This window comes from Chiloscyllium punctatum, chromosome 29, assembly GCF_047496795.1.
Source record: "Chiloscyllium punctatum isolate Juve2018m chromosome 29, sChiPun1.3, whole genome shotgun sequence".
Lineage (NCBI taxonomy): Eukaryota > Metazoa > Chordata > Chondrichthyes > Orectolobiformes > Hemiscylliidae > Chiloscyllium > Chiloscyllium punctatum.
Window position 1 is genome coordinate 76,774,806 of NC_092767.1, and position 26,515 is coordinate 76,801,320.

At 38.0% G+C, this 26,515-nt stretch overlaps 1 protein-coding gene across 5 annotated transcripts in view; it reads left to right on the forward strand.

Moving 5' to 3' along the window:
* Positions 1–26,515, forward strand: part of LOC140454623 (alpha-actinin-1-like) — a 108,182-nt gene that overhangs the window by 72,027 nt on the left and 9,640 nt on the right. For 3 of the 5 annotated variants that reach the window (XM_072549521.1, XM_072549523.1, XM_072549518.1), the window contains exons 8-18: positions 734–819; positions 4,279–4,371; positions 5,803–6,033; positions 8,088–8,235; positions 13,701–13,851; positions 14,131–14,239; positions 15,528–15,668; positions 15,918–16,100; positions 16,388–16,522; positions 19,266–19,445; positions 21,913–22,059. In XM_072549521.1, the coding sequence (XP_072405622.1) occupies positions 734–819; positions 4,279–4,371; positions 5,803–6,033; positions 8,088–8,235; positions 13,701–13,851; positions 14,131–14,239; positions 15,528–15,668; positions 15,918–16,100; positions 16,388–16,522; positions 19,266–19,445; positions 21,913–22,059 (1,604 nt within the window). Of the gene's footprint in view, positions 1–733; positions 820–1,016; positions 1,103–4,278; positions 4,372–5,802; positions 6,034–8,087; positions 8,236–13,700; positions 13,852–14,130; positions 14,240–15,527; positions 15,669–15,917; positions 16,101–16,387; positions 16,523–19,265; positions 19,446–21,912; positions 22,060–26,515 lie in introns of all 5 variants that reach the window. The other 2 variants (XM_072549522.1, XM_072549519.1) reach the window with 1 other exon arrangement.

The window sequence follows — 26,515 nt, forward strand, 5'->3', positions numbered from 1 at the left end:
TCGGGCTATGATTAATAAAAAGTGTTAATGTAGGAATACTAACTGATAACAGGTTTCCATCTTCTAGAGGTTTGACTACTGAATGTACTGGCCTTCATTCGATCAATGAGACAAGCAAGCACAACTTGAGGATGGAATAAATTTGAAGAAAAAATTTAAATAATTAATGCAGATTGATGTTGAAATGTTAAAATGACTGCAGAATATAAATTGGTACATTTTATCATAATGGGATGATAAATCTTCATCTAGATTTCCATACCATTTTCCATGCACATTGGCATATCAAAAGTTTTTGTCTCTTCTGAAAATTACTTGGGTGGATGCATCTTCTCCAAAAATACTTGATTCTTTTGCACCTGTCCCCGTGACCTTTTAATGTCTGATTACTTCCTCCTGTGGTTCCAATACAGAGGTTACATTAAAATTTAACAGCAACAATCTGCCTCAGTGTTCTGAGCTTCATTTCCTTTGGAGGTCGGAGCCTAGTAAAGGCATTTTGGGTTAAGTGCCCCAAATTTCCTTTTATGAACATCCCCATGTAAATTTTCCAGAGGAAGAGTTTTAGTACTGCATCACTTACTCCTTTGTGAACGGAAACATGGAGGGTGTAAAAATATGGGTAAAATTAGACATTTTAAGTGGTGAGAGACTAATGCATGCAGAATTGTTTGACTACAGCAGCTTAAGATGTCGACTGGAAGCTTCTCCTAATATTTTTGTTTACCCACAGACATTGTGAACACCGCCCGCCCTGATGAGAAGGCAATTATGACCTATGTCTCCTGCTTCTACCATGCCTTTTCAGGAGCACAGAAGGTACCATAAGTCACCAAGGATCCCTCCCTTCCTGCAAAACTGATCTCGTGCTTCTCTTTCAGCTGTTCCTCAGATTTTTATATTCTTTTCATCTAGGCATGATGCTGCACCTGTTCTCTCTCATACCATGTAATAAATCGTTTTTCTGCTTGTGGCATGATGCAACCTTACTCTGCTCTGACTTTCTCTCTGCACAGATATTGTAGGCACACTCAGGCCAGATGAAAAGGCTATTATGACTTACGTTTCATGCTACTACCATGCCTTCTCAGGTGCTCAAAAGGTGAGCTCTTTATCTCCTGTACCTTGCAAACATTCTGTCCTAAGAGCTTTTGGTCATCTGGTGTGCTGCTTATTTCTCATGATCAACAGTAGCGACTGTTAGATATTTTCAATCTTTCTTTGTTGAGGCTATGCATCTTCTATTAGCTAAATGATACTTGTCCTTGTTCAGGATATTTTGTGATGATCTATGAGCTTTTTTTTTGTTGCAAATGGAAATAACCTGGTGGTAGTATTTTACTGTTTTGAGCTGTTGAAGCATTTACTGCAAATTTGGTTTTGTTAATATGTCACACTTTAGTTACTCTGACTCTGAAAATGCCTGATTGAAAAGTCAAAACTAGGAATTAGAGCATCAAGGACCATTAAACTCTTAACTCTGCCTTTCCTCACTTTTTTCTCTACCCTCTTGCCTCTGTCTTTATCCATCTAATTAGTTGTCTGAATCAATTTGTTGACTGCTTTCCCTTCTATAATCTGTAACTCATGTGATCTGAGTGGAAGAGTGTGTGTTTTTGCTCTTGTTTGAAGTTCAAACCTAACTAGATTGGATTATATTTGAATGTCATTGTAATGCACCATTAATATGGGGCAATTCATGTCATTCCCATCAATCTTAAAAGTTCATAGGTCACCCTGAAGTGTTACGGTGAGAAAATTTTCTAAAATTCGAGCTGCTTTTGTGTAGCTGACACATAGATGTCCACTGTACTTTGAAGAAACCTGGAAGAAAGCTACAAACAAACGTAGTCTAAGGAAGGAAGAAAAGAGTTATCCTATCTACTGTAAATGAGCAAGTAGGATATTCCAAGGATAGTTTTGATTTTTACAACTTTCAACCACCCTTAAAAGCTCTTCTGTAATAAATTAACGTGTCACAGAATAATCTTATTATCCAGTGAAGAATTAAATGTTGCCCAGAACTGTACTTTTAGATCATTGAAGTTTTTTCCAGACTTAAATTCTTTTGCAACTTTTCTTGAACATTTTTGATTGTGGAAAAGTTCTGCCTGCAATATGGAGTGGTCTGGCTGCACTTCACAAATACTGATGGCACACTTTTACTTCTAGTACAAATGGAGCAGTTTTGCTCGTCTTTAAGTAGCCAATTTCTACTACGTTACAAGATGAATTGCCCTAATTGTAAAGCAAACTTAACTTTGCATCAAATCATCATCAATAGCAAGGTAAGGTAAGATTTACTTCAAAAGTTATTTTTTTCCATTGTACTGGCATGTCAAAACTGGAGTGATACTGGTGCTAAAAATACCAATACAAGTATATATTTTAAAAAGTTCATTTCCATAATTTTTGAGCCTATTCTCACCTGTCATGCAGTGCTGTCACTTTCAGTCTAGATCCCATTTCCATCTCTGGCCAGTTCTCATCTGATTTTGTTCTTCCTGTATGCTGCTTTTGGCCATCTAATGCATACATTATTTCTTCCTTTTGTCTGCTCTGACTACACTTTAATGTTTTCTGGCTATGGATGTCATGCAATTAGCCTTTTAGAGCTTGGCACTTTTTGGAGAAATATGCCCTTTCCTCATTTTCAGTTTCTGCTGTCCTTAATCACTCAGTCATCGAGGGTCTTCATAGCTACCAATGTCATTGACTGACTGTTCAGAACCACGATTGCATGGTAAAATACCCCATTAGTTTATACACCTTTTTTGTAGAGGTAGAATTCTGCATCCAGTCATTATGTTCTGTTGCATTAAATGTAATTCTTCAAATCAGTTTGAACGATTTCCTAGCACCCTCAGATGTAGAATGTTTAATGCAAAAGTGCTAGTTTGTTTCCATTTTAAACAAATCTTTGCCCTTTTATACCATTCAAACATATTGTACAAAGCTGATGGTTGCACAGAAGTTCTGCCCAGCATTAACCATAGAATTAACAATAGAAATTGGCATTTTGACATTAATTTCTTGGCATTTATTACGGTGTTCTGCATTAATTTGGACCACCACATGGAGTTAATTCACAATGGTTGGACTACTTGTTTTCCAAGATATTGACTTGAGAGTCTAGGACTAGGGTCATAATATAAACCCTTTAAACCAGACTGTTTCTGGAATTTAGATTAAGTAGTACTCTCTGCAAAGTTTATAGAAAATTGAAAATCTGTTCTTCAAATGGCAATTGTTGCTATATAAATTATTATTTTAAATATATCTTCAATGTAAAAATCATGTACAAAGGATGTGGTGCAAAGCAGCATGTATTGGTTTAGGTTCCAGACCAGCTGTGATCTCTTTTGTAGAGCACAGACCTGAGGAGCTCAATAGCCTACTTTTTCACCTTTTTACTGTTGACAAGTTTTTTGTAGTCAGAATCTCAGACGGTCTTTCTTTGTGTGCCCCCATCTTTAAACATGGAGAGAAGTTGCTGGAAACGGATTGCTGTATCTTTCGTTGAAATTAAACGGTATTTGCCACTACTGTTAATGTAGCCTATAAAATGAGACCAAGTGGGCTATCAGCCCTTTGATCCTGCTGCACAATTCAGCATAATCATGACTGATCATCCAATTGTTCCCTCTCTTTTCCCTTCCCCTTTACTCCCTAAGCAGTATATCAAACTTCTTGAATACATAAAATATTTTAACCTCAGTCACTTTTTGGCAGAGCATCTTACAGGCGTGCCACACACAGGGTGAAATCTCTTTTCATCCCAGTCCTAAATGGTTGACTCATTTCCTTACGTTGTGTCCCATGACACAACTTTTCTGTATTTACTGTCTAGTCCAGTTAGAATTTTATAGGCGTCTTGATCTCTTATTGGTCTGTTGTTTTTGTTTCCCCATAATAACCTCCCTGTTTCTGACTGTAACGGACCTCCATTTTGTCTTATCTAATCTTTCTCTCTTGTACCAATCTTTCAACAGTTTTCCACCTGAATCCATTCATGCTGTCTACTTCACTGGGAAATGAGACTTAGTTGCAGACAATGATCTGTTGATTGATTCATTTTGAGTTTATTCTTACAGCCATGTTTTTAAAAGCTGCAAAATCTGTCATTTTGACTCTGGACTTGAGCAATGACTTTTGCAATAACTGGAGGCAATTTTTCTCCAACATTTCTCCATAACCACTTTACTTCCCCAAATTTTAACTTATGGTAATTTCACACATGTACTGAAGTTGCTGTAACTATCCATCTATTTCTGACAGGCTGAGACTGCAGCCAATAGGATTTGCAAAGTCCTGGCAGTAAACCAAGAAAATGAACATCTGATGGAGGATTATGAAAAACTGGCCAGTGATGTATGTATTCTGAATTTGTATTCTGACTTCTGCAAATCAATCTATTTTCTAAAAGGCATTTTGGAATGCAGTCATAGATTTTTGACATTAAGCCAAAAAGTAACCAAAAGTTACTGGCAAACTCTTCAGTTGTTTAACTCGACTCTGATTCCTGTTGTTATTTTTTTGTCATTCGTCTAAAACAAATGGAATGGCTCTAAAGATTCAGTTTTGGAAGGAGTCTTGTGTAATGCATAGACCAAAAGGGCCAAATAGTTGGCTTCTGTCCTATACGCCTAAATTCAGTTTGTGTTCCATTTTAGTTTATGCTTATTGTTCAGAATTGGCGATTCCAAAATCTGATTGTATAAGATGAATTTAACAAACTGTATTTGAGTTTGATTTTGTACAATGTTGTCTAATGTTTATCCTGTTAGCCATTCTGGAGGAGCTGTGACTTAGTTGGTAGCATCCTCTGTCACAGTTGTGATATTAAGTCTCACTTCACAATTTGAGCACTCATTTATTGACATTGCATTACAGTACTGAAGGAGTGTTGTATTGTTGGCGCTACCCTATTTTAGGTGAAACATTAACTTAAAGACCCACCTATTTTAAGATCCTGTGTCAGCACTTAAAGTATTTCTGAACTAAATTCACGTTGAGATGTCCAAGGATTGCTATGTAAATGAGTGCTGTGACAGAACATATATGCTGTTCCTTTTCGCAAATGTAAATATAACTTGAATTCATGAAATTACATATGAAATGCTAACAAAATTTGAAATCTTGGTCATTAGTCTCTATAGAATAAAGTTTATTTTTGTAAATTAGGCATGCCACAGCATTGTAGCTGCTATTGAGTGTCAAATCTACTTGTGCATGCTTGGTTAATTGAGTGAAAATTAGAACATACATAATCACTTTTTTATTCACTGGTAGTATATTTAAATGTCTTGTCTTGTGGCCTTGAGGGTTATTTGCAGGAAATGGCCTAGGTTTTCAATTCATTAAATCTGTCATCCAATAAATTGAGGGTACTATTAGTAGTGCTATTAGATTTTATTAGATTCCCAACAGCATGGAAACAGGCCCTTCGGCCCAACAAGTCCACACCGACTCTCCGAAGAGTAACCCACCCAGACCCATTTATCTCTGACAAATGCACCTGACACTATGGGCAACTTAGCATGGCCAAGGTGTTTCCTTTTGTAAGTGGGACTGATTAGTGGATTTGGACATGGGAGTGCTCCCTACAACTGGGATCAAAATAACTGAATAGCAGACATTGTGTTAAAGTGGATAGAAGTGGTGTTAACATTATGTCAAGTGCAACAATTCCAAATAAATGCAGTTTTTTAAATAAAGTAATTGACTTTAAAGCTGTCCTTTGAATTTTTAAGTTTTCAGTTGCGCAGCCTCCATTTTTTTTACTCATGATTTTGTTTCCAGTTGCTGGAGTGGATTCGTCAAACCAAACCCTGGCTAGAGAACAGAGAGCCTGAGAAAACAATGCAAGCTATGCAGCAAAAACTAGAAGACTTTCGTGATTACCGCCGTGTCCATAAACCACCTAAAGTGCAGGAGAAGTGCCAGCTTGAGATCAACTTCAACACCTTACAGACTAAACTCCGACTCAGTAATCGACCAGCCTTTATGCCATCTGAAGGGAAAATGGTCTCGGTAAGAAGAATTTTCACCCTATTTTATTACGAAGTAGTGATTCAAACTTTTGAAGTGAAAATTGCTGTTTTGTCTTGAAGTCATCCCCTACTTGAGGGGCAGCTGATGACAATTGAGGTTATAGATCAACATGTTTAACCACTGTTAAAGCCAGGTTGTTCATGGGTTATGAGCTGTAATATATTTTGAAGATCTATAAACTCTTCTCGTTCCATTATCATCCTCACCTTTTGTCTCTTATGGCTCGAAGGGCCAAATGGTCTATTCCTGCTCGTAGTTCTCATGTTCCACCTGCAAAGGCATCTTACGTGAGATTTGCAGGTTCCACTAGTGTGCTGATGTACTGAAATGACTGGATCCTTCTTATGAAGTAAGCTTTTAAGTTAGTTGAAGCACGTTTCACCACCTTGAGTTTTGGATAACTTGCCACGGTGCAGGGTTTGAATCTGGAAACTACTTGGTTGGCATGGTTTTGGCAAGTGAGCCATCTTGTGCTCCAGGTAAGAGCTTTCATACTGTACTTCAGTAATAACCAAATAGTTGTGCCTTAATTTGCACTACACTGTTTAGAATGCCAAAAAGTCATAACATTTTGTTCATTGGCTTTTAAGCCAGTAATATTTATGTTTAAGTTGATTGTAATAGCTGATGCAATTTCTGTTCTTGCTTGACATCACTGTGGTGTATTCTTGGAGCTTGTTGTTTGTGTTCATTGGAAACTATCCATCAATACTGCTTTTATTTTGCTATAAATAGAATTTTATATATTTTGGGAGTAAACATCTAAACTTCTGATTTTCTTAGAGGTTTAGGTAGTCAAAACAACCTGACCGTGTACCTTTGTTTTTGAATTGACTGGTTGACAAAGCAGAAGTTTTTTGAAATGAGATTGGTGGTCAATGTTCGTGTAAAATGGTTCCACAAATAAATACAAGTAGTGTAACATAAACTAGTTGGGTAGGATTTGCCTTTTGACATGGAGCTAAATTAAAATATTCCAAATTGCTCACTAGCCTAGGGCTTGAAATTATATTTTGCATTTCCATTTTTTTTCTTCTATTACAGGGTGTAAGCACTGTCAGGCAAGATCAGCATTTATTGCCCATCTACAATTGTCCTTAATATAACAGCAACTAAAAGGCAACCACATTTCATTTGGAGTCGCAAGATGGCCAGATCAGGCAATCATGGCAGGTTTCCTTTTCAAAAAAGTTGGTCCTGATCTGAATCACATGGGATTTTATAATTGATGCAAGTTTCATGGCCACAATTACAGTTCTAACCCACACTTATTAACCAAGTTTGAATTTTACTAGCCATCATTGTGGTATTTGAACTCTTGTCTCCAGCACATTAGCCTGATCATTTGGTTTACTTGTCTAGTAACATTATCATGCTGCCATCTGCCCGTGTTCTTTCCTCCACCTCAAATTGATTGCAAATTCGCTGTTTGCAGTTGTGGCCTAAGATTTTAATAATCCATCCAAAGCATTAGTGTCCCCTGCCCTCCTGTCTCAGTGGAAATTTATAAAACATTGCACAAGAGAAAAACGCTTCTACAGGTGTCAGAGCTGTAACATTTCCTCCTTTTTTTTTTTAAGTACCACCAACAAATAAATAGACTAGTTGCTTATCTCCTTTTGTGATATCTTTAATGCGTGGTATATTACGCACAACTGTCAATTGCATAAGGCAGTTAATTGAAATATTTTAGAACCAGAGGTATGCAAAACATTTCATGGATGTTATTATACAATATTTCATTTGACAGGCCAATCATCTTGTTCATTTTTTTAAAACTAGTAGTTAGTGATGCAATATTGGCATCATTATCTAACCTAACAATTAGTTTCTGCAGTTTACAACAAACTGTAACATGAAGCAAGGAGAAGTCCAGTAGTGGAACCTGAACTGGTGGGTCCATGGTCACATGTTCCTTTGTGTATGGGCACTTAATTGCAGTGTAGCTTTTGAGGTCAAACCTAGCTTTAAGCCATTCTTGTCACTGATTTTTAGTTGGTTTCTATAGAGTAATGTAGTCTCTTGTGTTGTAGGATATTAATAATGCATGGCAAGGTCTGGAGCAGGCGGAGAAGGGTTATGAGGAATGGCTGCTGAATGAGATAAGGAGGCTGGAAAGACTTGATCATTTGGCTGAAAAGTTCAGGCAGAAAGCCACCATTCATGAAGATTGGACCAAAGGTAATAATGGTTTACTATTTATACCAACATAATATATATGGGAATAGAATTAATGTAGAACTGTTAAATGTAGTGAAGTATTAAAACTTCCAGAACCTTCATCTGGATATGTGACTTCTGATATTGCTGGAAGATTATGGTTCATATAATCAAGTCCAAGGACGAAATGAAGATCCCATTATCACATTTGATTTTGTTTCTAAGGTAATTTTCCAGGTTAGGCAATTGAGTGACTCCCTCCCATTATTTAATAACAGCAACTTGTCTTTTTCTAGCATCATTAATGTGGGCTAATATGCCAACAAGCTTCAACAGATTAACATTGACATACGTAAGTCAGATGCAACTCTTGTTCTTGCTCTCCCTTAAATCATGACTTTTTGCACATCTTGTGTACCCACTTAGTGCCCCTATGAATACTGAAAATAATTTTTGGAATTGGATGTAGGTTTGCTCACAGAGCTGGGAGGATCGTTTTCAGATGTCACCAAACTAGTAACATCTTCAGTGAGCCTCTGGATGAAAAACTGTGGTGTGGCCAGCTTTCTATTTGTGTTTGGGTTTCCTTGAGTTGGTGGTGACATCATTTCCTGTTGTGATGTCATTTCCTGTTGTTTTTCTCAGGGGGGGGGGTGATAAATGGGATCCAAATCAATGTGTTTGTTGATCGAGTTCTGGTTGGAATGCCATGTTTCTAGGAATCCTCGTATGTATCTTGTGGCTACACCGCCAGTGCTTCATCCGGTGACAAAACATCTGAAAACAAACCTCCCAGCTTAATGAGCAAGCCCACATCCATAACCTCAACCTGAGCAAAAAATCTTCTTAAAACCTGCTAACTTTTGGAATATTTCCTGCACGTCTAAGCATTGTGGAGAAAGTGAGGACTGCAGATGCTGGAGATCAGTCGAGAGTGTGGTGTTAGAAAAGCACAGCAGTTTAGGCAGCATCCGAGGAGCAGGAGAGTCGACGTTTCGGGCAAGAGCCCTTCATCAGGAATATCTAAGCATTGTGCTGTGTGAATTCCTCAATAAAGCTACTTGGCTATAATCTGCAAAACAAAAAAATTGGCAGTCCAGCTTGTGAATTTCCTGATTGCTCAGCAGTATAGTAATGTACACTTTGTACAGAGAGGCTGAGCTTTTCAGGCATCCTCAAGTAAACTTATATTTCTTGCTTCCTGTTTGTAGTATTTAATACAAGGCCCAATAATCAAACTGTCCTTTGTTCAGCATCAGAAAAATAATTACTTGGAGAATCTTAACTGATCTGACATAATAAATAGATTCTCATGATAAATAGGTGAACAGATGTAAAGGATTAAAGACTTTAGTGCTCTAGTTCTGTTTTGGAAAAAACCATTAAACCACTTTTTAACTTGAAAATCGCACCTGTGAATTATTGTTGCTCTCATGCTCAAGCTTCAGTAACAAGTTCTTGCACAACATGAGGCATGAAACGGAGACATGCACGAGAATTCCTAGAAGCATGGTATTCCCACCAGAACACTATCCACACACACACTGACTTGGATCCCATCTAACTAACACACACACACCCATTCTCTTCTCTTCTCTCCCCACCCCGAGGCAAGAACAGGAAATGACATCACCATAGAAAAATTTCATCACAGGAAATGACTTCAACCAAATGGAATACAATCGTGTAGGAAACACCAGTTGTGCCTCGTCCGAAAGCTCACTGAAGATGTTATCTAGTCTGGTGATGAAATGTTTGAAAATGAATCTTCTAGCTCAATGAGCAAACCTACATCCAGAACCTCCACTTGAGCTACAGTTCTTCTCAAAACTTGCTAGTTCTTGCAGTGTTTACTGTATGTTTTATCGGTTCATTAATGCAAATCTCTGTGATTACCATGACTTCAAGTGACAAGCAGAGAAAATCCCTCCAAATGAGTGCTGTACATTAAAGGTTTAAAGCTTTATGCAACAGCAGTCAGCATCCCATTGCATCTTTTGATGTGCTGACTGCAAACTTCAGTTCAATTTCAGTTTTGGTGTTCTTTTGGACTTTGAGCTTCCTTTTAAAATCAATTTTTTTTATTCATTTGTTAATGGCTTCCTTCCACCTTGTTGAACATTGCCTGTTACTGGGTTCCTCTGCAAACGAAGCCCCTTATCACTAGCCATTGGCCTCTTACTTGCACTCCTTTAGTACTAACTTGTTGAAATCATTGTAGCACTTGCCTCATCTACAGCTTTACCCATTGCTTGCTTCTCTCCCAGTGAAAAGTCCTGATACTCATGAAATAATCTTACTTCTGCCTTAACCAAGTTCTGTAATCTCGTCAAGCCACATGTTGAACACTAATTTTCTCTGTCTCCAGCTTCTATGTCACTGGGTGTCAGGTTTTCAGTCTCTCGATCCTGCACAAAAGAAATTGCTGCTAAAAATTTCTGCTTTTCTGTCCTCCTTTTTAAAATCCTCTTAAAACCAGTCTGTTCAACCAGGCTTTTGGACATCACTTTCTTATTTTTATCTTTTTCCAGGCCTACCATTTTGGTTTTCTGGATGTATATCTAAAACGTGTGGAATGCTTCTCTGCATTTGATGCACAGCGTTAATGCAAGTTTAACTAACTGAATTGCATTGCCCATTACAGTACCTGAAGGACATGTTAGTGGGGTCCTTGAACAGAGCACCTTCATTACTTTCTGAAAATCAGTTAATTTATTCTGTTGAAAGTGCATCATGTTGACACTAGTTGAGAAATTTGGTAAAGCTTATTTCCAGGTGATGTCAGGAACTGATTTAACAGATGTCATTAAAGACTTCCAGGTCTTTTTGATTGTTGCTTTTAACAGTTGGCACAAATTCCAGTTTGTATCCCCTCAATGCCACCTTTCCCAAACTTTAAAATGTCAGCACACTATTTAAGTTTTGGTTCAATCACAGATGGAACACTGCATTTGTGGTACCACACAACCCTAAAGATTTGATTTCATTGGAGAGGATGCAGTGGAGATTCACATAGATGTTTTCTGGAATGAAAAATCTGTTGTGAAAAGAGATTGAATTTGTTTTCCTTGGATCAGTGCTGTCTGAGGTATATAAAATTTTGAGGTAGAGTAGATCTTGAGAACCTTTTCCCCTGGCAATAATGTCTAAAACCAGAGGGCACAAACTTAGTGATTCAGAGGAGATCTGGGGAGAGAAAATTCACTGAGGATGGTAAAAATATTGGCTGTGCCATCTGAGGGAGTGGTGGAGGCAGGTATTCGTGCAGCATTTAAATGTCTGGATGAGCACTTGAAATGCCACAACAGTGTAGGGTGTGGATGTGATTTCTTGACTCTATTTGTAAATCCTTATTCAACCTTTTTTGCAAAATTAGTATAGATTAGAGTTATTTAATGAATGGATTTTAATAGATTGCATGTTGGAAATAAAATTTCGAAACTTTGCAAATAACACAGCAGCCTGTTGGTATTTCTACCAATTTATCCTTTTTACCTAAAATTCCCCATTTGTCAGAACCATCCTTGTAAATTTTTCTGCACCCCCTCCTGTGCATTTACAAAGTGTGGTGCTTAGAGGTAAACACGTGACTCCAGCTGAATTGTTGTTTTACAGTTCACAATGACCTTCTTGCTTTTGTATTCCTCTCCCTATTCAAATAGGGATCCTGTTTACCTTGAACCTCTCCTGTAACCTTCAATGATCTTAGGATGATGCAAGAAAAGTATGTGGTACTGAATGATTAGCTCTGATCTGTAAGTGGTGGATCAAGTTTGCTCCTGTGCTTTTTGGTCATGGATACCCCAAGATACCACTGCATTCTTTCAGAATTGTCCTTTTTAATTTTGCATTCCTCTTATCAAACCTTGACATGACTGCGTTATGTTAAAACTGCAGTGTGTGTACTTGTTCCACTGCCTGTTTGTCTCTTGATCTATCAATATCCCTGTAGTTAAGATCCTTTCTCATTTCGTCACTTACAAATTTGACTCTCAAATCAAGAAAGAGGTCCTAATGACCTCCAAGCTAAAAAGCATCTGTTCACTACTCTAGATTTAACTGCCACTTGACTAATTTTTATTTTGTTTTTCAGTTGCCACTTTGTGGGTTTTAATTTTGCTCACAAGCTTTGTTCTGTTTATTTTCCAATCAATCTGTTCAGAGATTATTATACATCTCTGGAGCAGGTGGGACTGGAACCTGGGCCTTCTGGCCCAGAGGTAGGGAGACAACCACAAGTGCCTGCTAATAAAGCTGTTATGTGGTACTTAATCAAATGTCTTTTGGAAGTTTGTGTACATACTGGAATAGACTTCCCAGCTTTGAGGTAACAAACCAGTTTCTGAAACAGGATTTGTTCTTGACAAATTCAGGCAGGCTTTCTTCTGTGCACGTTTGTCCAAGTAGCTATTAGTCATGCGTGGTTATTGTTTGTAGGAACTCTTCCACCACCAAGGTTAAACTGCCTGACCTGGTAGTAACTGAGCTTATTCAAAACTTTTTTTTTTCTGAACAGAGATGGAATGCTTGTAGTTTTCCAGTCTTCCACCTTCATTCCTGTAACACTTACTGTATTTTTAATGCTACTGACTATTGGTAGTTTCACAATTCTAATGCAGAAACCTATAATATTTATTCCCCAACACAAGTCCCTACGTTTTGATCCCATGTGATTATATCTGTACAGCTGGTCCAGGTGTCCAAACATTTTGACTTTGTAGGTTATATAAAGTGCCATAGGTCCTTGGGGGATACTTAATTTAAGTCTGTTTCCATTATCTGAAATTACTCTAACAGAAATTTGTTTAATTTTCAGCACTTTCTTTACAATTTTCCTTTGATAGTCGAGACTTGCAAAAAATTCAATTAGGAGTATTAATATGAAAATAAATGCAGGATTGAATGCCTGGATTTCAAAGGCAATATGCTCTTAAGCCCTGTTTGTGGCCATTGAGGCTGCAAGTTTGACCTTCCTTACCAGATAAGGTTAATATTAGGGCTATGGAATCAGCAAAGTTTCTGGCCAGTTGCAAAGAAGGTAACAGATTCCACTGGGATTAGAAAAGCTTTCACAGGCCAACCATTAAACTTTAGCGAAATCATTGTGACATATATACAGGCCGTTCTGCTATAACACGTTCTATCAGAGCGAATTGGCTATAAGGCAGTAGGTGTTGTTTGGATAACCGAAATGTGCTACTAAATGGGTATAGTGATTTTTTTTTATCGGCAGTCATCTACAGTGCCATTTTCTATAGTGATTTTATACAGCACGAGGTTACAGAGGAACATTACTGTTGCATTATATCAGAATGACCTGTATGAACCTGTTGATGTTTTTGGCATTGTTTTTAACAATAAATATTTCGAAATGCTTGTCTTGTGTAGGTTTTTAAACTTGCTCTTAAGTATGCATAAGCATTTTTAAGAGTAACATCCCTCCTTGGATAAAACTCAGGTTAACCTCTTGCTTTATCATCTTTCAGATAAAGAAGCAATGTTGACACAGAAAGACTATGAAACAGCTACTCTGGCTGACATTAAAGCCTTGCTGAAGAAACATGAGGCATTTGAGAGTGATCTGGCAGCTCACCAAGATCGAGTGGAGCAGATCGCTGCCATCGCGCAAGAGCTCAAGTATGCACAATAATATGATTGTTTGTTTGCACCAACCATGTAGCCATTCAATGTTAAAGAGCTGTTTTTGCAACTGATGCCATAGAGTTTGGATCATTCAACACTCTGAAATGCAAAAAACAATTAGTCTGTGATAGTGAGAAGGAAACAATATGGCGGTTGCCTCTCTGTTGCTCACATGTTATCATCAATTCAAATTATCTATACTTGTCAAGAGAAGTGACTGTGGTCTCAAGCTGTTACCAGAGCTAACAAATGTTTAAATCCTTCCTTCTGTAGTGATCTGGATTATTTTGACTCTCCCAATGTAAATGCACGCTGCCAGACTATCTGTGACCACTGGGATACTTTGGGCTCGTTGACACAGAGCAGAAGGGATGCCCTGGAGGTGAGAACCGAGCATTGGATTTCATGTGAATGTGATATAATAAATATATTACAACCAAATTTTAGTGCCAGCTAACTCATTTGATGGTAGCTTCAGGTTGATCAGAAAACATTTTGCTTAGCAACCAGTTCACCAAGTCTGCAATATTCAGCCCTTTTGAGTTGGATGTTGAAAAATGTTCCTATTCTTTTCGCTATTTTATTAGTCAAACACGAGATATTTCACGTGATTTAAACAGTGATGCCATCTTCCTGCCTGGATAAATATAAAAGATCTACAATCACACTTTGAAGAGCAAGTGAGTGTTTAGGCCAATATTTATTCCTCCATCAGCATCACAAACAGGTCATTTAGTGGTTGTGCTTTGTTGGAGTTTGCTGTCTACAAATTGGCTACTGTTTCTTACCTTACAGCCATGACTAAACCTCAGAAATACTTCATTGGAATCCTGAGTTCTATGCATGTAGGATGGTAGAAGTTTGGATATCTCTAAACTACAAATGGATCAGTTAATTATGAATCTGATTTTTGTTAATAAAAGGTATTGAGGGATATGGGCTATAAAGTATATGCAGTTAGGCCACAGATTAACCATTATCTTGAATGGCGGAATAAAATCAATAGGGCTGAATGGCCTACCTCCTGTTCCTAATGAGATGCAGTGTTTGTGAGAAATATTGTTTAAACGTAAGTACATATTTTTATTGCAGAACACTAATCTCCATATTTGACTTTGTTCCCAGGAATGGCCGGGTATTTCTTAATCAAGAGAAGTCCATTTGTTCGTTCTGTGCTTAGATACAGAAATGTTTTTTTTTTTAAAATTCATTCGTGAGCTGAGGGCATGGCTGTTTTGGTCAGCATTCATTGCCCAATGCTAATTACTCATAGCAGTTAAGAGTCAAACAAGTTAGTGGGTCTAGAGTTGCATGTAGGCCAGACAGGTAAAGATGACAGTTTCCTTGCCGAAAAGAAATGGGTTTTTCCAACAATTGACAATTGATTCATGGTTGTCATTAGACTCTTAATTTGAGTTCAACGAGAATCTAGAATTATGCCTTATGTTGCGGTGGGATTCGAACCCAGTTCCCCAGAATGTACCAGTCTCTGATTAACAGTCCAAACACACAACGGCCATCCCCACGCCATATGCCTACTCATTACTGGTGTCATGTTTGTTTTTTAAAAACCTCCATTGCTTTAATTTACTAAGTAATTGGCTGCTTTCTGAACACTTTTATAAAAAAAAACACTGCTTTATATTTATTAATAAATGTTATTTCAACAGAGGACTGAAAAGCTTCAGGAAACAATTGACCAGTTATACCTGGAATATGCCAAAAGAGCTGCACCTTTCAATAACTGGATGGAGGGAGCAATGGAAGACTTGCAAGACATGTTTATTGTCCATACCACTGAGGAGATTCAGGTACAATTATATATCAAACATGTTGCATTCCTTTTTGGGGTATGTATATGTGTATATGCAAAATTATAAAGTAGGGTAACAGAATAAAAGATGAACTTTTTCTCAATTGTTAAAAGTTTTGTAATTGGTGCTGAATTATGGCAACTTGTACACATCTTACTATATTTTCATAAATAAAAGTAACAATAAATTGCTATTCTATTCTAATACAACATTATGTCCTGGTTAACTAGTCTTTTTTCCCTGTAGGGTCTTATTGCAGCACACGAACAATTCAAAGCAACATTGCCAGATGCTGACAAAGAGAGGGAGGCCATCCTGGGTATTCATAATGAAATGATGAAGATTGCCCAGTCCTATAATATCAAATTATCTGGTGTAAATCCATACACATCCATCACTTCGCAGAGTATTAATGATAAATGGGATAAGGTAAGAATCTGCCGAAGGCTATCAGTATCCATAGTAGCTTGTACAAAGTTATAAGAGTTTTGTTGATTTGATCATTGATTTTTCTGTCTTAAATTCTGAGAACATGCCATTTATTGCACAGAGTTGTAGCAGTATGGGGATAAGTCTCAGCCTGATGTGAATTGATGCACCGGCCTAAAGAGTGATGGGATGGGTGGAATGTAGATGGGTGAGGGGTGAATAAAAGAATTTGTGCACGTTGCACTGGAACAAAAATTGGTATCATCAACTTGTTTACTGGCTTATAGGTTCAACAGTTTGTGCCGGCAAGGGACCAAGCCTTGCAAGCAGAATTTAACAAGCAACAGTCCAATGAACATCTGCGTGAGCAGTTTGCAAATAAGGCTAATGTTGTTGGACCCTGGATTCAGACAAAGATGCAGGTTGGTAATTTGTTTTGGATGCACAATTGATGGTGTATTGTAATAAAGGTTCTTATCAGTTGAAAACTTCGATTTGAAAGTGGAGGAAAATATTTGTTTTCAGTTCTGTCAATGTGACTTGTTCCTTTTTGATAGATTAGCTGTTTTGAACGATTCAAACATTTTCAAGAAAACATGACTTGAGCTAAGTGACTGGACCAACTACCTTGAATTGATTGAACAGTTTGCACAGTCAGACTTTCCTAACATACAGAAAGGTGGACTGGGGCAACTATCGGGTTTCAGTTGCGAAGAACCATTCCATACCAGCAGAAGAGCAGTTTAATTTTGGCAAACCAGGCTTTCGATGCCTGGAAGGAGTCTTAAACTTTGTGGTTTAAGTAAATAGGGCTTTTCTTAAAATTCAGAAAGGTGTCAATTACTTCAATTACCTTTCCAATGTATCTGTGGGAAAGAATTACATCTGATTTGAAAAACAAAAGACATCTCTGCGTCAAGGGTTGAAACGTGCCTTTTGCTATTCAAGATTTTTCTTGATTGTCTTTTATTGTTCTTCGTGTACTAAACTTGTGAAAAGTTCTCTTAAACAAAACATATTCACTTGGCTGCCAGTGACAGTCACAGTAACCAAACTGCAAAAATAAAACTTAGCTATCAGGATTTCAGTCTGCGATTTGACTTGTCCAGTATGACCACTCATTAGGTCTTAACATGTTTGTTTTGTCATTACTTGCCTGCAGTCTAAAATTAGTGGCTTTGTACAACTGTTACAATTATGCTTCCTGCTGAATTTTGTAAAGTTCTAGTGATAATTCTACAAACCAATGATTAGACTTATTGCTTCTAAAATTCCAGCTGATAAGTTGACTATTGATATGTTTAGATATGGGTGGCATATTGATAATGGGGATGGAACCAAAAAATAAGGTTGGGTTCAATCCCACTTATCATTTGGATAATTTTTCTTGCCAAAGTGCATGATCTCATCTCCTCCTCCATTAAACTCCATGTTTTTGTGCACTTGACCCATCTATAATCCCCATTGTAAATTCCTGGTGTCATCTTCACCAGCATGCCTTCCCACTTTATTTGGTATTGTTAGCAAATTTAGATCATTACTTTTCTGTCTCTCTTCCAGGTCATTAATATTAATGGTCAATAATTGAGACTTTAGGACTGATCCTTATGGCACTCCAAGTTACATTTTCCAACCTGAAGCATCCATCAATCCCAACTCTCTTCTATATTTGTACTATTTGTAGCTCAGAGCATAACTGATTTATTTAGTGAGTCTACAAAATTTTGAACATGAATTACAATGTTGGGAAAGTATTAAAGTTTGAAAAAGCTGCACTCCAATATCTTTTTGGATTGGACTGAATGCCAAAATTTCAGGCAATGGTCTGAAAATGTAAGATTTCATGAAGTTGATGAAGTGAATGGTTAAGGGACATTGTAATGTAATTTGTGACTTCAACCTGAGGAAAGAAGTGTATAAGTGAAGCTTTGAGGAAGCATGGAAGGAACATTAATAGAAAATGGCCCCTTTAAGTTACCCTATTTGTTCTAGACACTGTTTTCCACATAGTCCTACAAAGATCAAGCAATGCCTATAATGCAAATTCAGTTAGAACAGAGACTGTATTACGATCTCTAAGCAAGATCCCTGAATGAAACCTGCCTTTTTTTTCTTAATCAGCTAATGTAGTCATTAGTCAGACCTCTATTCAGACAAGGGTGCAGATATTGTTTAACAACTTTTTACGCAAAAGAAACTACATTAAAAAAAATCTCTCCTTGCAAGAATGCTCTTAAAACAGCAAAAACAAAAGTTTAAACTTGTTTACTGAGATTATTTGTTAGAGACCCTAGTTCAGAGAAATGGCATCCTGTAATCTGGTATTTTAAACGGTTTACTTGACTCTTCCAGGTTCTTCCCTGTTAACTGTGGGGACAGTTCATTAATCCTTTCTAAATTTGCTGACGTGACCTTTTCACAAATCTGAGCTTTCTACATTCTCAGATTTTCAACCAAACTCTTTGGATTTGAAAGCTTTACAAATTGAACTCTGCTGAGGTGAATTGTTTCTGGAATCACCATTTTGGTAAAGAAAGTAAATTGACATCTAAACTCAACATTTATTATATTTTTTGAACTGCTGGGGCGGGGGGGAAACTTGTTTATGCTTTAATCTTCCGAACTGAAAACCAATCTAATACCTTATGTTTACCTGTCATAGGCAACTGTATAAATATCTTTTTCTGATACTCCAAGGGTCTGCCATTACTTTTCTGTCTCAATGTTATGTTTAGTTATTGTTCCACAAAGACTGGCCTCTGTTTTGCCAACATTTGTTTAAAATTACAAATTCCAAAATAGTGTAAATGATGTACCCTTTGTCACATGTAAGAAATAAATTTAATCTATTGCATGAGAGGAAGTTGATTGACAAGATCATAAATTGAACATTTGCCGATGCTTTTGGTCTTTATAACAAGTATCAGAACTTATTATGTAATGGTCAATATAAAAGTAACCAATTTGTACCTAAATAAAAGTTCAATTTTAAATTATCCATCGCATTTGCAAAGCAAACTGTCCAATTCTCTTCAGTTGAAAGCACCTGTATGCAAGCTAACATCACCTTGGGGGTGGGGAAAGGGGCAGGAGGGTCAAACTGGACACTAAGTTGGCACAACAGTTGTATCAAGCACTCTAATTTTTTTTTAATGTTGTACTTAGGAAATCGGACGGATTTCGATTGAAATGCATGGCACGTTGGAAGACCAACTAAATCAACTGAAGCAGTATGAGAGCAGTATCATCAATTACAAACCCAACATCGAGAAATTAGAGCAGGATCATCAGCTCATTCAGGAGGCACTCATCTTTGATAACAAACACACCAACTACACCATGGAGGTACTGATTTAAAGCTTTTGGAATTTCAGTAAGGGCTATCATTCAAGACCAGCAACATGCTGATTGCAGTAGAGCTCTAAAGTTTCTAGTCATTAAGTTAGTGCCAGATGTGCATTTCAGCTGTTTTTGCTTTGTATCTCTGTGGGAGAGGTTTAATGCACATCTTGCACTCATAAGCAGGAATAGGCCATAAGTAGGCCTTTGAGCCTGCCCTGATGTTAAGATCTCCTCCCTCAACCCATCTCCTGCCCTAGTACCATACCACTTGATTACCACAATCTACTGATCGCCGACTTGCATGTACTCAATGTTGTATGTTCACAGTGGTCTGTGCTGCAGAATTCCAAAGATCTGCAATCTTGCATGAAAGATCAAATTTCAAATCTGTCACACACTCAACTCAATTTTCCTTCTTGGTTACTAAGTTTGGAAGGAAATAAGCAAAATATGTATTTTGATTGCAGTTTGCTGAGGGAAAAGTAATGAAACGTACCAAAAGAAAAAGCTAAACTCGAGTATTATACAGCATTATTCATTTGAAGACTAATCAAACACAAATTCTTCCAAAAGCTCGCAATCAGAAAAGAGGAGAATTTGGCACACTGTGCCTCTCTGAACTCTTTTTGTGAGCCTTAACCAATTAGTCCCAAACTCTTTAATCTTACCTTGTTGCCTTTTGATGCTGAATTCTGCCACCTAACAAAAGGTCAGCAAGTGTGCATGAGTGCCACCTCTACCATCTCCTCTCTCACCATCCTGACTTGGTGAACATATCATTTCTTCACCAAAATCCTAGAACTCCCTTGCTATCAGCACTTTTTAGGTGAAGATTAACTCAAGTGGTCCAAGAAAGCAGTTCTTCCTCTCAGGTATTAAAGTGTGTAATAGTTGTTGGTATTGGCAGCCATGGTCATCTCCTATGAATAATTTTAAATCTAATTCCCTTTCTGGAAATTACTCCGTTTCCGTTATCCTTTTTCAGCAATGTATATTAAATCAGAATTCACTGTATGAACGTGTTTTTGCCCTCCCCACTTTGCAAATTGACCTTGAAGTTGTGTATTCTAGTTATGATCCTAGAGTAAAAATGGTTTTCTCCTTTTTAGTGAATAAGTATTCTAAAATCGTAGAATCCCTACAATGCAGAAAGAGGCTATTCAGCCCATCAAGTCTATCATCCTCTAAAGAGCATCCTACCCAGACCCCTAATCTATCCTTGTAACTTTGCACTTACCATGGCTAGTCCACCTAGCCTACACATCTGTGAAAGCAATAGGCAATTTAGCAAAGCCAATCCACCTAACCACTGGGAGGGAACCCATGCAGAAATGGAGAGAAGGTGCAAACTCCAAATAGACAATCCTTGAGTCAGCATGGGAACAGACCCTTTGGTCCAACCAATGTATGCCAACCATAATCTTAAACTAAACTAGTCCCACCTGCCTGCACTTGGCCCATATCCGTCCAAATATTTCTTATTCATGTACTTAACCATCTGTCTTAAACTTTTTGTAAGCATTTCCTCTAGAATTGAACCCAGGTCCCTGGGGCTTAGTACCACAGAACACACCAGATGGCCTCATTTAGAGACCACAATTTCCCTTCCCACGTGGTTAAAGATGCCCTCCAACGCATCTCGTCTACATCCCGCACCTCTGCCCTCAGACCCCACCCCTCCAACCGTAACAAGGACAGAACGCCCCTGGTGCTCACCTTCCACCCTACCAACCTTCACATAAACCAAATCATCCGCCGACATTTCTGCCATCTCAAACAGACCCCACTACCAGGGATATATTTCCCTCCCCACCCCTTTCCGCCTTCCGCAAAGACCGTTCCCTCCGCGACTACCTGGTCAGGTCCACTCCCCCAAACAACCCACCCTTCAATCCTGGCACTTTCCCCTGCCACCGCAGGAACTGTAAAACCTGCGCCCACATCTCCTCCCTCACCTCTATCCAAGGCCCTAAAGGAGCCTTCCACATCCATCAAAGTTTTACTTGCACATCCACTAATATCATTTATTGTATCCGTCGCTCCCGATGCGGTCTCCTCTACATTGGGGAGACTGGGCGCCTCCTAGCAGAGCGCTTTAGGGAACATCTCCGGGACACCCGCACCAATCAACCACACCGCCCCGTGGCCCAACATTTCAACTCCCCCTCCCACTCTGCCGAGGACCTGGAGGTCCTGGGCCTCCTTCACCGCCGCTCCCTCACCACCAGACGCCTGGAGGAAGAACGCCTCATCTTCCGCCTCAGAACACTTCGGCCCCAGGGCATCAATGTGGACTTCAACAGTTTCCTCATTTCCCCTCCACACCCCCTTTAAATCAAAAATAGACTTGCAGTTTAAAGCTGATGATTTTGTTTTGACCTTCATGGTTTGTTCATTTCCTGCTGTGATTTATGCCCCATAAATTGTCTTAATGCCACAACTTCAGTTTGGTTTTTTTTTCATATAAAAGCACATCAGAGTTGGCTGGGAACAGCTGTTGACCACAATTGCCAGAACCATCAATGAAATAGAAAACCAAATCCTCACCCGTGACGCAAAAGGCATCAGCCAAGATCAGCTGAATGAGTTCCGATCATCATTTAATCACTTTGACAAGGTGCGTTTTGTGACACTTGTGTGCATGCCATTTATCAATTTATGAATAATACTGGGTAGATGTAAGGTGATTTTGCTCTACAGCATTTCAGGTGACCACTTAGTACAGTTCTGTGACTAGTGGTATTGCAAACCCTTATGCTGATACTGCTGAAGTTGTCTTATTGATCGTTTAGCTCCAATGTACAGTTGTTGAAACGGAGTATGGATGTACATCTTACTTATTTTGGTGATTTGTACAATGACCTGTGAAGCTACACTACTCCACCTTCAGCATTTCTATGTACTAAACCCAGATTATACCACTGGTTTTCTATATGACTGGCATGGAATCAGTACGTTACTGATCCCCATGCTTATTACAGCAACATCCAGTTTATACTTTGCTATTGAATAATTTGCTCAAAAAGAAATGAAGTTACTAGAAATGAAGTCGGTGATGTAAAACTAATTGCACAATCACCCTTTGGTTTCTCTCCACTCGAGCTCTGCATTTGTTTTACCAGATGTATTTCTTGAATCTCAATAATAGAGGAATTTGTGCTGATCAACTTGCTGTTTGTGATTTGCAAAATAATGGTTTATTGTTCATTAGTTGAGTGATATGGCTGCCCAGTGTTGTTTACAGGGCAGAGCTCCTCTTTGCATTGAGTCTTTCTTGAACAGTAAGTGAGGATCACAGCTGCTTCCCTTTGTGCAAACCCAGAAATAATGTAACAAGTCTGCTTCTACAAGGGCACTTAAAACTCATGTTTTTATTCATTTCATGCGCAAGATATGGATGAGCTGGCAAGGCTGATATTTATGGCCCCTCTCTGGCTACTGTTCTTGAATTTTCCTTATTACAAGTTCTGAATTCCCATTGTTGTACTGCAATTTGCTAGGCTGGAGTGGGTGCATTTAACTTAAATTCACTGGGTTATTTTGAGGGAGACGAGTGGAGAAAGGACTTTGAAGTGCTTTTTTTAGTTAAGCAATGTCGTCACTCTGGATGAATTTGGAATATGTCGTTGGCTGAACACTTCAGAAAGCATCTGCTGGCTGCCTTCATCCTGTGGTTTACAAACCAAAAAAAAAAATCCCCTTTTTGTCAGGAGTTCAATTTATAGGCACGTAAATGCCACCCCTTGAGTTGTAGCTGTAGCAAGACAATTGTTCTCATTTTATTCTAGTTTGGATTGCAACAGTTGTCAACACAAATGGTGTGACTGTTGACTATTAACTGCTACAAATCATCTGGTAAATTGGAGAGCAGGGACAAGAGGGGGAACAAGGGAAGGAAAAGTCCCTTGTGACAAATTATTCTGGACAAATAATCAGCATTTATAATAAAGAAAATCTCTACTAATTTAGCCATTTCAGATAATGCATGTGTTGTATTGTATTACCAATTGATTTTTTGATTGTCTTTTATTTAAACATTGAAATGTTGTGTCCAGCACCTGCAAAACTATTGACTAACTTGAACAAGTGTATTTCCTCTTAAATGGTGAGTTGCACTGAGTCGTATAGTTTCTTCATCTCTTCGCACATGCTGCATTTATGCTTGATATCCTCTACACCAAATGAAGTTTGATGATTACATCATTAATTTTTGAATTTACATATGCATGAATTGTAATTTATTTGCATATTTTAATTTCCATTATTAAATTTACATCTGAAATTGTTTTGAAGTGCTTCAGGGATTAATCAGGAAGTTGCATTGGTGCTTGTAATGTTATCTAGGTAAGCATAGGTTTAATTGGATTAGTTTAGAGTTGTACTTCTGATCAGATGTACCAGAGGGTGAGGGAATATCCCTGTATCTGTAAAAATTGGAGACAGGTATACCCTTGGTAATGTTTTGTTGATACTTGGTATGGCATGTCCTGATTAAATGACATTTGAAATGCTGTTGGCACTCACCTTGCAGATACATGTGAAACTGATGTGTCTACAGTACAAAATTTTGCTGTTAACTTCAAGAATGGGTGTCGAGTCTTGGAGCCCTCTGAACCTGTTCCATCATTGAGGGGTCATGGCTGAACTGAGCCATAACTCCATTTCTGCTTAAATCCTGTGCCCCTTTTAATATCTTAAATCTACTTCAATTTAAAAACCGTAATTGACTAGTTGCAATTGAAAATTCCAAATTTCTCTCAATTTCAAGTAGGTGATTTTCTAATTTCACTCCTAACCGATCTGGTTCCAATTTTTAACTACATGCCTTGATTCCCCAAAATGCGTCCACTTTTTTTTTGGTTCTCTTTTAATAGACTGTAACTTTGATCAACTTGTCTCTAATCTTAAATTCCAGAAAGTACAGCCACTAATTCCTATAATCTCTCTTCACGCCTCAACTTCAACCGAAGCTGTCTTTCAGGGAGAGCTCTATATTTCCAAAGTGTGGAGCCCAGAGCTGCTCAGTACATGGTATAATCTAGCCAGGGCTCTCTAACTGAGGCATAACACTTACACCTGTTTTTCACACCTCTAATGGCTTGTGTATCTTTTCAGAAATACTTCAAAGAAAGCAAATTGTGCCTTTTTCCAGTTTCCATTCAAGCATATTGCTGGCTAATCAATTAATCTTCCACATGCTGAACATTGTTATCAATGAAGAGTCTAACTTGCAATGACTAGTAATTGCTTACTGTTTCTGTTCATTGTCCGTTAAATTGGAATATATGGGAAATTGTTCTTGTGTCCTAAATTACAAAATATTTTAGTATGTTATTTAGGGACTATTGTCTGACTTAAAGCAATCCAAGACTTGTGCTATGTAAGCATCTATGGTTGTTTTAGAATATTTATCTGGCCAGTTGGAGAGTAGTGTGCATTAGGAGAGGGTGGTAGGTTTTATGCAGAGTAGGTGTGGGAAATTGACCAGGATGACAGCTCTTTTTATCTTGCAACTCCTGTGTAGATAAATGAGGAGGATGGGGTTGTTCCTCCCATTGAGGTACTGTCACTTCTCATGATAAAGCTGTGTTATAGTACTATGCTTACTTTGGTACCTCATCCAAGACTTAACATCTCCAAATTAGAGCAGAGATGTAATGAACAAAAGTGAGTGTAGCTGAGATTTATGGTTTCATTCTAATTACCCTCCATTATCGCCCTCAACTAGCCACTCCCTATGATTCTATCTTGAAAATCAACCATTAGTTTCTGGAAACCATTACCACTCGTCTTTTGATTGGATGTTCAACCAATTTTATTGGGTGATTACCAGAAAAAAGAAAATGAGCTACTCTCTATCGTTTAGAATCAAATGTCCTGTAATCTGAATATTTTCCTCACGACGTTCCTGTAGATTATCTTTTGATTCACTCTAAAGGGACATTTAATGCGGTTACTTGGTTCGTCCCTGACAATGGTTCACTAAGTTTTGTATACTGATAGCAAAGAACATGCCTCTTTTTCACAAATACGTTGTAACGAAGTGGCATTACATTTAGTTTAGTTCAGTTCATGGTAATCTATGGTTTCTTTTTAATCATTCACAAGATGTAGGTGCCATCGACAAATGTCAGCATTTATTGCTTAGTCTTGAATATGCTGTTGTTGTTTTCCACAGTATATTGAGATGTTGAATGCCACACTATGCAAAAACTTGAAATCTATTTATTGTCAAGTGTGCAGTTCCACTACCACCATCCTGTTTGCACATGCTGTTGTGTTTTTTAAACTTTTGTGACTGATACCATTGATACCTGGTCATTAATGGCAGTGTTTGCTCCTTAAGGAACATAACAGTTCTATGGGACAAATTGTTCACTTTAATGTTAACATTAATTCGCCTTTGGAAAGTTTGTTTGCTATGATTTTAAAATGATTGAAAAAAAATATTGAGATAATGATTTTTGTCCCAATCTGCATAATAGCTTTGGCAAAATGTCTCCCATTGTCGTCATCAAGTGGTTCAGTGGGATTTGCTGTTTCAATCTTGTCCCGATTTATAATTCAAAAACTAAAGCTTGGACCAAAACTATGAAATATCTATTACATTCATTTATGGCATTTTCAAATTGCCTCAAGACATGAACTGTCGCGATAGGCCCAAACATGTTGAAAATGCTTAGAACAGTTGGTACAGAAGTGGATGACTTGGGCATGTTCATTCAACATGTAGTTTGTGTTTGGCTTCTGTTGGTGTCTTTGCAGAAGGAAAACCTGATGATTTATTCAAAAACATTTGTGTAAATTAAATTTACCAAAAATGTAAGCTTCAATGCAGTATGTTTTCAGTGACCATCAGAAATGTCAATTTTCCGTCCATCCCTTTACAAATTCTCAACAGCTTAACGACTAATCCAAATGTCCTTTTTAGTTTGTCTTAAATTGAGTCCAATAAATGCAATTTTAAAGTACTTTTTTTTTTGCCCTACCCAGTGTTCCAACAATTTGAGCAGAAATTGTACAGAGATACTCCAGACCTTGTAAGAGTTATACATGCAAGGCACAATTTACAG